The 11,493-nt window shown below is 46.8% G+C and overlaps 1 protein-coding gene across 1 annotated transcript in view; it reads left to right on the forward strand.

Moving 5' to 3' along the window:
- The window catches only part of LOC127002476 (demethylmenaquinone methyltransferase-like), a 111,959-nt gene extending 100,713 nt beyond the window's left edge, over positions 1-11,246 (forward strand). The window contains exons 2-7 of the mRNA XM_050868470.1: positions 4,459-4,588; positions 4,779-4,930; positions 6,546-6,658; positions 7,267-7,359; positions 9,827-9,939; positions 10,298-11,246. Coding sequence (XP_050724427.1) covers positions 4,463-4,588; positions 4,779-4,930; positions 6,546-6,658; positions 7,267-7,359; positions 9,827-9,939; positions 10,298-10,378 — 678 coding nt within the window. The 5' untranslated portion in view covers positions 4,459-4,462 and the 3' untranslated portion in view covers positions 10,379-11,246. The remainder of the gene's footprint in view (positions 1-4,458; positions 4,589-4,778; positions 4,931-6,545; positions 6,659-7,266; positions 7,360-9,826; positions 9,940-10,297) is intronic.
- The last annotated feature ends 247 nt before the right edge of the window (positions 11,247-11,493 follow it).

The raw sequence follows: 11,493 nt of genomic DNA on the forward strand, positions 1-11,493 counted from the left end.
TTATGCCTCCATGGTCTAGTGGTTAGCTACGAATCCGCGGGCCCGGGTTCGAATCCCGGCTTGGGCAGTCAGTGGGCTCACCCAGCTATTCATCCTTCTTTCTTTTCGGGCTGGTCGATAAATGGGTAGCCTGCCTGAGGAAGCTCTCTCTCTCTCTCTCTCTCTCTCTCTCTCTCTCTCTCTCTCTCTCTCTCTCTCTCTCTATGACAAATAAGTATATAAGGAAAACCTTCATCTGTATTAAGCAACACTAAGATGTGATAGTGGCTGTGAGTGAAAATAGTTATACATCATTCATTATACAAATATCTCCCAAGTCCGGCCTTCAAGAAAAAGACGAAAACAAGTAATCCGGCAAACTGGCTCTTCCTCGCACGCTCTCCCGCTCGGAAACGAACTTCTCCACACTGGATGACTTATTTGTAATGACTTGGCGGCCGCCCAAGACGGTTTGCGAGGCTATTTTGAGTCCGTCGTGTGATTAATGCGGTAACGTGTGTGTGTTCCCGGGTTAGTGTTAGGTCCCGTATTTTACCTGTTGTCCGCGAAGAAAGTCAAGTGTCCGCCATTATCTGCGATATCCCGAGCCTAATGACGTACGTACATTATTCAGAAGTCTCGACACACCTGAATGACGATTACAGATGTTATCGAGTGCTTGATTAATTACATAGGTATTAGTAATTTTAACGGATAGTATTTATAGAAGAGAAGTAAGATTGGTACAAAATGTCATTGAAAGATTACTAGGTAACTACACATGACTGAATGAATCAGCAAGTTTGGAGGGTCGTATTTATTATATCATAATTTCAAGACCCTCCTTTTTAAGGGTAACGAACGCGGGCGGCAAAGTTTGTGGATCCTTCTTTTCTTGTATTTAATTCTTACATTTTATTTTATTTGCATCAGCTTGTATTAAAACAACTCTTTCATCACTCATTAATTACTCCATAAATGATATCACTGTCTCGTATCCCTGGGAGAGTGATCTGGCTGAGGTTGTTATTAGAGACTGGTGTTCCGAGATAATCAAGGGAAAAAGAAAATATACATTTATTTAAAATTAAATGAAAGTAATTGCCTTACGCAATATTATATGCTCAGACGATCATAACACTGGCATATTCAGCAATGGATACAACATATGACAAACGACATGTCTAAAACATAATACTACAATATGTGCTCAGGTGTTGCCAATAATAATAACACTCGTCATTCCACAAGCAGTGGTTTGTTTCTCTCTGGTTACATCACAATAATTATGTACTCTCCTCAAATCCTAATAACACATTCTTATAGTATTATCTACTACAATTTCACGGAAGCACCAAATTATACCACACCCAGCGGTTTCTACCTTTGCTTTACATCGCAATAAAATAATCACAATCCTGTCCCACTCACAATCCTACTACACATCTCCTACATTATAATCTCCAGGACAATACAGTCGGTTTTCCTTAGATTCTCAATTTATACTCACGATTAAGATCACAACAGCCATTCTCAGCTGAGTGAGTAGCAGGTCTGCTTGAGGCGAGAACCAAGCTCGGTCTGGTCTTACTACTGATTTCTAGGTCACATTTTTTCTTTGCTTTAGGCGGAACTACATTCTTGACACGCTTTAATTTTCTACATAACCAGTAGCCAATACTTCCTGTCAACAAACATTGGCTCGCTCATTATATTGTATTGTTTACTTATCCTGCTATTCGTGATTCACTCTTATGACGCTCCCACAGTGACTTATCTGTTTAGTTATTCGCTTATAGCATGTCGTCACGACTGAGGTCACGTGTTTAAAGTCTTTTGAATGGTTTTCCACACTTTCTGACCAAGCCTACTGGGTACCGTATCTGTTTTCTGTATGTGGGTCTTGGTATTTTCCGTAACCTCCCTTGTTAGTGTTAGTGCTTATCAGATGTTTACGACTTTGTATATCTGACTAATTGCTTTCCTTCCTGTCTCGGTTTAGATTCGCGACAAGTTATTTTTATAGTATTTGCTATAGGGAAGCTGTTGACGCGTTTTCCTAGTTCGTCACGTGACCTAGGCGCGGGGCGGGGTCACGATGACTCAGTCTGTTCGTTGCCTAGGCGACGAGCGTAGTGATGCCAAGGCGTGCATTTTCGTGCGGGTCGCCCGCTGTGTTTTACCTGCGTTTACGCACTTTCAGGAGTCACCACTCCACTCTCTGCAGGTGCATAGTAGTGTGTGCATTACTGCAGCTTGTATGCCTCTGCTGTGAGGATGTTGGGCTATTGTCTTTGTGCTTCCCGCCATGGGGGCTGTTGCCGCCCGCGGCCTGGCTGGGCGGCCTGTGTTGCTAGCTCGCGATTGTTGCTTTCCTCTTCGTGTCTGTACGTAGCTTGCTCCGCTGTTTATATTGCGGTGCCATGCACTTGCAAGTTATAGCTGCGCGTCAGAGAAGTGTAACGATATCTGCCTATGGCAGTATTGCATAGAGTGCTGTCAGCACCCTCTGTTGTATTTTTCCTCGCCAGCAGCGTTTTGCATCTCGGCCGGGCGAGTTGGGGCCCGTCAGGTCACTCGCCGCGGCTCGGGGCTGACTTCTCCCCCTGACCGCCGTCTGGTGAGGTCACCTACCCTACCTCTTGGCACCACGCGGTTTTCCTCCTGCTGGAGTGCGGGGATCCTGGGCTTCGCCACTTCGGGATACAGCCCACACCGGGTCTCAGTTTGGGTGTGTCGAGTCCGCGGCGGCCTCTTTCTGAAAGCCGCATCTACCGCCGACATCACGCGCCTGATGAGAGGACCCACGGCAGGAAGGACAAGCTGCAGCCACCTCGAGCAAGGCTGTGCAACGAGCCTCTACTCTTCTCCCTCCGCACTAAGTTAAGTAGCTAGTTGTTAGTGTAGCCAGGGCACGTTAGTCTTGTGCGAGCACGAGAAACGCTAGGCTCAGCTGGGTGTGTATGTGAGATCTGTCCGTGTCTTGTTCCTTTATGTAATAAAGTCTGTGCATAGTTGTACACGAGCTTTATCAGTAACCCTTTTGCCTGTGCGTATGTGCCTTCCAGCCCCATAAGGAGAGTAAATAGGAACCCCACGGGAGATTTGAGCAGGTATGTCGTGTTAGTACTCCCTAGTCAGGGTGTGTACACCGTCGTGTCTCCTGGCGTGCCGCGGGAATCAACCGTTGTCGGCTAGCTACCTCCTTGTGAGCACACTCCTGTTATTAATCTTATTTTACCCCGTGACACTTCCCTCTCCTATCATATTTACAATACTTGTCTCCATATCTCCCTCCGGTATTTGCCTCTGATTGGGGTCACTATTAATTAATTGTGCTGTTATGGTCTTCTGGGTCCCGACAAGTGACTTGAATGGTACGTGTCGGGCCTAATAGGTTGAAGGATTTTAACATATTTCTTTTAAATGGAATTTTCATAAAAGTAAGACATTTTAGAGCTTACAACTATTTTTATGTCGGATTAGAAGAAAAATGGTTAACATGGCGACTATTTTTTTTTTTTACGTCGCGGGCTATTGCGCCGGTAGGCTTCTTCTCGGTGGGGCCTGATGGTCTGCCCAAGGCTTCTTCCCGGTGGGGCCTGACAGTCAGCCCAGCCCGTTCTGGCGCAGGCGAGTGTTTATAGTGGCGCCATCTTGCATTGGCTCATGCTGCCCTCCCGAAGCTCATAATCGCCAGCAGCAGGTACCCTCCCGACATGAGCAAGTGCTCTTTATCGTCGATCTATGGGTACTGCCAGGACTTCACACACCACACCCCATCCCTTGGCTCAAGGGGGGATAGTAACCACTCCTAGTCAACGGAAAGAATTCGCCCTGAGCGGGCTCGAACTGCCGCCCTGTCAGACCGTGTAGCCTGGCAGAGTGTGTGTGTGTGTGTGTGTGTGTGTGTGTGTGTGTGTGTGTAATTCATTCATCACAGCCTTATCACGATTCTCTCTCTCTCTCTCTCTCTCTCTCTCTCACACACACACACACACACACACACACACACACACAGAGAGAGAGAGAGAGAGAGAGAGAGAGAGAGAGAGAGAGAGAGAGAGAGAGAGAGAGAGAGAGAGAGAGAGAGCAACTTCAGCTGGCCGTGCAATAAGCTGGGGAGCCTTACTGCACCCACACCTCACTATCACCTGTCATCCTCGTCCATGTAGCTATCCAGTCTACTCTTAAACCAAGCTATCGTCCCTGCACTAACTATGTAATTGCTTCGTCTATTTCATTCCAGAGAGAGAGAGAGAGAGAGAGAGAGAGAGAGAGAGAGAGAGAGAGAGAGGCGGGCCATGCCTGTCATGGAGGTGGGCGGAGCTTGAGAGCCAGCCGGCGAGTCAGCGAGGAGTGCGGCGCGGGCTAGAAAACCGTACCTACCTTTGTAAATATATAAAGGATGTATAAAGGAATTGTACTGTACTGTAGTCATGCCCTGCCTGTGATTCTCCCGTCTCTTCCCTGCTGCAGGATAATGTCTGAGGGCGGCAGTCAGGGCGACGTGGCAATGAGGGTGGACGCGAACGTCCACAGGCCGGGGATCACGCCGGAGGAGATGGCGGCCGGCTACGACAAGTGGTCCGAGAACTACGAGGAGATGGTGAGAGAGAGAGAGAGAGAGAGAGAGAGAGAGAGAGAGATGCCTTCGGTACCAAGTGCCTATGCAGAATCATGGGGTATCGCTGGAATGATTTTGCGTTAAACCGGCGACTACTCCGTGAGGTCCGGGAGTGAAGTGATGCGGCCCCTGGGGTACGCACCTGTAATCATCTGCTTCCCCGTCCCCTTAGATGATCTGGAAAGGCGGGTACCGTGGCCCCGCCATCACGTTGGAGGAGGCGCTGCGTTGGGTACCCCTGGAGCGGCGAGCCAAGGCCAGGGTGCTGGACGTGGCCGCCGGGACGGGGTGTGTGGGCCGCGAACTCCACCGGGAAGGCTTCAGGTGGGTGCCGCAGGGCCGCAGACAGGGGGAAGTACGGTCACCATACTTAAATATCCTCCAGTCCACTGCCTCCTGCCTGCCAGTGCCTCAGCCTCAACACGACTCCAACCCCAAGAGATGAAGATGATGTGTTGGAAATTACAGCAGCTTGTGTAGAGGCAGGGCCGCTGGGTGGGAACTGGGAGCGGGCAGGAGCGGCATTACTATACTCCATCAACTCTAACTTAAAATTGAGCCCTGTGGCTTAGCCCGGGGAAACCCCATTTGTTTACAGATCTAGCGATGACCTGCGCATGGCATTATGTCTCACTGTTAGTCTGTACGTTATCTATTTTTGGAATATATATATATATATATATATATATATATATATATATATATATATATATATATATATATATATATATATATATATATATATATATATATATTCATAATACGACTGCGTGGTGTTATGAATGGCTTGGGATTAGAGGGAAAGACAACGACTCAGTAAACCTTCCATATCACTTGGCAACGTGGCTCATGCAACGTTGCCGCCTGACGGACCTTGGCAACAGGCGCCAGGCCGCACCATTCAACGTTACGCCACAATGGACAAATGAAGTAGATCTCACTCTCGCGCCCTGCGCAGCCATGCAAAGAGAGAGAGAGAGAGAGAGAGAGAGAGAGAGAGAGAGAGAGAGAGAGAGGTAGCCACCCTCTCTGAGGAGAGTAATGGAGTGATGTGGCACCAGCGCGGTCTCGTGGGGAATCCTTGTGTCACGCCCAAGGGCTCAAGTTAAAATCGATAGACTATACTATGTTAGGAATTAGGCCAGTTAACCGTGGGACTAGACAAATTAACTATTTCCCTTATGGAACTAGTCTCGGGCCGAGAGCTCAAGCCAACTATGAGTATCGCCTGAGCTCAACTAAGCCTTGGATGGTACTTAAATACTTCGGTCATCGGCTCCCAAACCGAGACAGAATCAACTTATTCACTGCCTGAAGACTAACCACATTTACCATGAAAGGAAAAACAATAGTGAAGTGTTTCCTTTCATGAAATAATAACTAATTGTCCTTGCTGAATTATAATTAAAGAGCAAGGATAATTTAACCGATGGAAACAGAGAGGAAAGCCACGCCATCTGGCGAGAGAAAATAAAAATATCGCTTCAGACACACGTGGTTGGTTTTCTCTCACTCCACCACCGGCCTTCACAAAGTAAAGACCAAGGCACTGCAGCCCACCCATTAAATCGGACGCAGTGTGCCTTCTATTACCTGACTGAGGGATACTACACCCGGCAACGAGACTTCAGAGACAACAATATCTTTTGAAACCCGCTTCTCAGCTAAGTGCCCCCAGCAGTTATTTGAGACAGATAGATTTTACTACACGGATCCGGTAGGATTATTATTTGTTCGGCTGTCTGGAGTTGCTTGTTGGATACCTTCACCACCTAAAAGCTGGTAAGCACTTGTTTCTTTGGGATTGTCTGACGGGTGTGTTATTCACTTTGCGGGTGACCTAACTGTTGGGTAGGGTAAATTTACTGATTCCCAACAACTACTACTACTGCTATAACTTCTACTACTACTACTGCTACTACTACAGCCACTCCCACAGGCACATAGACGCTGTGGACCCGTCGGAGGGCATGATGATGCAGCGGGAGACTGGCATCTATACCAACGACTTCCTGGAGTTTATCGGCAGCGGACACTCCACCGTGCCCAAAGGTATTTGTAATTTTTTTTTTACGTCAAAGGACACGGCTCAAGGGCAACAAAAAGAGTACAAAAAAAAAGCCCGCTACTCGCCGCTCCCATGAAAGATAAAAGTAAAGAGTAGCCAAAATAGAGGTCAATTTCGAGTGGAGAGGTGTCTTGATACACTCTTCTTGAAATAAATCAAGACATGGGCAAGAGGAAATACAGACGAAGGAAGGTTGTTCCAGAGTTTACCTCTTGCATAAGGGATTTGGATAGTATAGGGATGAGCTTGAGTAGAAAGTCGTGTGCAGCGGGGCCGCGGGAGGGAGGGAGGAATGCAGTTAGGAAGTTCAGAACAGCAATCATTATGAAGATATCGATAGAAGATAGAAAAAGAGGCAACATAGCGGCGGACTTTAAGAGGTAGAAGGTTGCCAGTAAGAGGAGGAGAACTGATGAGACGAGGAGACTTAGACTCCACTCTGTCCAGGAGAGCTGTGTGAGTGGAATTATTGTTATTGTTGTTGTTTCATATGTAAAGATTAATATACGTATTTTTCTTCTACATCTCTCTCTCTCTCTCTCTCTCTCTCTCTCTCTCTCTCTCTCTCTCTCTCTCTCTCTCTCTCTCTCAGACACATACGACCTGGTGGTCATCTCGGGCGGTATGGGCGAAGGTCACATCCCAGTCAGTGGCCTCGACGACCTGGTGCGCGTCGCAAAGAATGGTGAGTGAGTGTTTTTACAACAAAGGAGACAGCTCAAGGGCACAAAGAAAGAAAACTAATATAAAAAAAAGCCCGCTACTTGCTGCTCCTACAAAAAAAAAATCAAAAGAGGTGGCCGAAAGAGGGGTCAATTTCGGGAGGAGAGGTGTCTTGATACTCTCCTCTCCTGATACTCTCGAAAGAGTTCAAGTCGTAGGCAGGAGGAAATACAGATGAAGGAAGATTTTTGCAGAGTTTACCAGCGTGAGGGATGAAAGAGTGAAGATGTTGGTTAACTCTTGCTTACGGGGTTTGGACAGTATAGGGATGAGCATGCGTAGTAAGTCGTGTGCAGCGAGGTCGCGGGAAGGGGGGAGGCATGCAGTTAACAAGTTCAGAAGAGCAGTCAGCGTGAAAATAGCGATATAAAATTGAAAGAGGCAACATCGCGACGGAATTTAATAAGTAGAAGACTATCAGTTGGAGGAGGAGAGCTGATGTGACGAAGAGCCTTAGACTCCACTCTGTCCAGAAGAGCTGTGTGAGTGGAGCCCCCCCACACGTGAGATGCATATTCCATACGAGGGCGGACAAGGCCCCAGTACATGGATAGCAACAGTGCGGGGGAGAAGAATTGGAGGAGACGATACAGAACGCCAAACCTCGATGAAGCTGATTTAGCGAGAGAGGAGATATGAAGTTTCCAGTTTAGATTTTGAGTTAAGAATAGACCGAGAATATTTAGTGTTGAAGAAGGTGACAGCTGATTGTTGTCGAAGAATAGGGGATAAGCGTTTGGAAGATTGTGTCGAGTTGATAGGTGGATAAATTGAGTTTTTGAGGCATTGAAGGACACAAGGTTCCTTCTACCCCAATCGGAAATGATAGCAAGGTCTGAGGTTAAGCGTTCTGCAGACTCCAGTCTGGAGTCGTGTACCTCCTGTTGGGATGGCCTTCTATTGGAAGAAGTTGAATAATGCAGAGTGGAGACGTCGGCGTATGAGTGGACAGGACAGTTTGGTATGGAAAGATCATTGATGAATAGAAAGAAGAGAGTGGGTGATAGGACAGACCCATGTGGAACACCACTGTTGTTAGGTTTAGGGGAAGAGCAGTGACCGTCTACCACCGCAGAGAGAGAACGGCCGGAAAGGAAACTGGAGATAAGGGAACAGAGAGAGGGATATAATCCAAAGAGGGCAGTTTAGAAAGCAAAGACTTGTACCAGACTCTATCGAAGGCTTTCGATATGTCTAGCGCAACTGAGAAAGTTTCACCGAAACGGCTAACAGAGGATGACCAAGAGTCAGTTACGAGAGCAAGAAGATCGCCAGTGGGACGCCCCTTGCGGAATCCATACTGGCGATCAGATAGAAGGTTATAAGTGGAAAGGTGCTTTTGAATCTTTCGGTTAAGGATTGATTCAAAAGCTTTAGATAGACAGGAAAGTAAAACTACAGGGCTATAGTTTGAGGGATTGGAACGAGCATACTGCCAGTAGATGTAGATGATGATAGGTAGAGACGAAAGAGTTTTACCAGGCAGGGTGTCAGCATGGAAGCACAGTTTTTAAGGACAATAGGAGGCACTCCATCAGGTCCATATGCCTTCTGAGAGTTGAGGCCAGAGAGGGCATAGAAGACATAATTATGTATAATCTTAATAACAGACAAAAAGGAGTCAGAGGGGGTATGAGTAGGAGGAATATGCCCAGAATCGTCCAGGGTGGAGTTCTTACAGAAAGTCTGAGCGAAGAGTTCAGCCTTAGAGATAGATGAGACGGCATTGCTCCCGTAAGGGTTAAGGAGAGAAGGGAAAGAGGAAGAAGTGAAAGTGGTGGAGATTTTATTGGCGAAGTGCCAGAAGACACGGGAAGAATTAGAAAAAAAGCAAGGTGTTGACATTTTCTATTGATGAAAAGAGGTTTTGGTAAGTCGGAGAATAGATTTGGCACGATTCCGGGCTGAAATGTAAAGTTCATGGTTAGTAGGAGTGCGAAGGCTCTGGTGAGTGTGTGTGTGTGTGTGTGTGTGTGTGTGTGTGTGTGTGTGTGTGTGTGTGTGTGTGTGTGTTGCAAGGTCCGCTGAGTGGGTGTTGGAAGGTGGACCCTCAGTTTAGATACTCGTGCGAGGACCCGTAGGTTAGCACTGTTCCTGGGCGTGCCGATCTTCCGCCACGACTATTTCCCAAGGCCACTGAGAAGATTCACCGGGTTTTCATGGGTGGTTTTCCCGTTGAAGATCGTGACTGACGTGTAGAACCATCACTATAGGATCGCAAAACAGTTCATGGTAATCCCAACAACTTTTACGAGAGGCTTTTCAAACAGGCGAACTTAGGCGCCGTTTAGGATGGGAAAGAGCCTACATAGAGACTTCAGATTTGCCTGGAGTAAACCTTGAGGTGGTCTTCCTAGGGTAGGCTAGATGACGCGCCCCCTAGCGTATGCCCCAATGATTAACTGATTTCCTCCTCTCCGGCACTCCAGGAGGCTTCGTGATCATCGTGATGCGCCATGAGTACCTACAAACCGTACCTTCCTACAAGGACAAGCTGGAGCCTTACATGGACCAGCTGGAGGCGGACGGGAAGTGGAAGAAGGTAGGGATCACCGTTGCCAGATTATCGTACTCAGAGCATAGTATTTACCATTTTTTGACACCTAACTATTGCCAAGAAACATCAGGAATTCACTATTTTAACGATAGATATAAATGAATCTAGTTATTGATCCCCAGGAGACAGTTTTGGGGTCGGAAGTTGGTAAATATATAAGAGGCTGAGTACAACTATCTGGCAACATTGGTACAAGAAAACATTTACTCTAATCAAGGTTTCTGTCTGGCGGGGCTGTTCACTGTATGGGCGCCTGTCACGACACTCTGGTATAAGGAGATGGTCAGGAGCTGGCCAGGGGGAGAAAGTCACGTATTTGAAATGATGGTCATAATTCCTTCAGGTGGAGCGGCGCATCGTCCCAAACTATTTCTGTGACAAGGAGGGTCTCGTCTTCGTCTTCCGCATCACTAAGCCTGAGTGAGGAGGAAGAGGAGGGAAAGGAAAGGAGAGAGATGAGGAGGAGGAGTTATAGTTGTGCTGTGCCAAGGCCGTCTCTGTGTAACAGCCTTGGTTTCGTCGCGGCACCCGAGACTGAGGTGAATTATCGCGCTCTGGCAACCTGGCGTCATGGCGTCTACGATGTTATATGATAGTCTACGCATAGGGCACGTCAGTATTAATCATATTATTGAAATTGTCGTAAAAATCTGTTTTAGTTTATAAGACTGAGGCTGCAGAATCCTTAACCTCAGACCTTGCTATCATCTCCGATTGGGATAAAAGGAACCTTTGGGTTTTTGTGTCCTTCAATGCCTCAAAAACCCAATTTATCCACCTTTCAACTCGACACAATCTTCCAAACACCTATCCCCTATTATTCAACTACACTCAGCTGTCACCTTATAATTCTTCAGAACTAAATATCCTCGGTCTATCCTTAACTCAAAATCTTAACTGGAAACTTCTCATCTCTTCTCTCACTAAATCAGCTTCCTCGAGGTTGGGCGTTCTGTATCGTCTCCTCCAGTTCTTCTGCCCCGCACCGCTGCTATCCATATACAAGGGCCTTGTCCGCCCTCGTATGGAGTATGCATCGCACGTGTGGGGGGCTCCACCCACACAGCTCTTCTCTATCTTTCGGCCACTCCTCTGTTGTAAAAAAAAAATAAGGTCGCTGATTATGTAGCTGTATGTGTGTGTGCATGTGTAATGGCAAGTTGCCAGAACACGATAACGAAGACCTCAGACTCATGTGCTGCTACTATAGTATACGTTTAGGAATGCTTGGTCTGGGTCTTGGGGTCTTGATGATGTACAGACATGTATATATATAATAAACGGGTGCCTACTTCCCCTCAGAATCATGTTAATCTTTGTTTGTTTCTCAAGTTAATTTAAGTGATTACTCTTCCTAATTTTAAATGCGTCTGCTGTTCCTAATGTATAATGCGTCTGCTGTTCCTAATTTTAAAAGCTTCTGCTGTTCCTAATTTTAAAAGCGTCTGCTGTTCCTAATTTTAAAAGCGTCTGCTGTAGCCCTACGTGGCGCAATGCAGAGGAAGTTACTGAAAATAATGTTCTTAGTTCTCTTATTTT

This window comes from Eriocheir sinensis, chromosome 23, assembly GCF_024679095.1.
Source record: "Eriocheir sinensis breed Jianghai 21 chromosome 23, ASM2467909v1, whole genome shotgun sequence".
Taxonomy (NCBI): Eukaryota; Metazoa; Arthropoda; class Malacostraca; order Decapoda; family Varunidae; genus Eriocheir; species Eriocheir sinensis.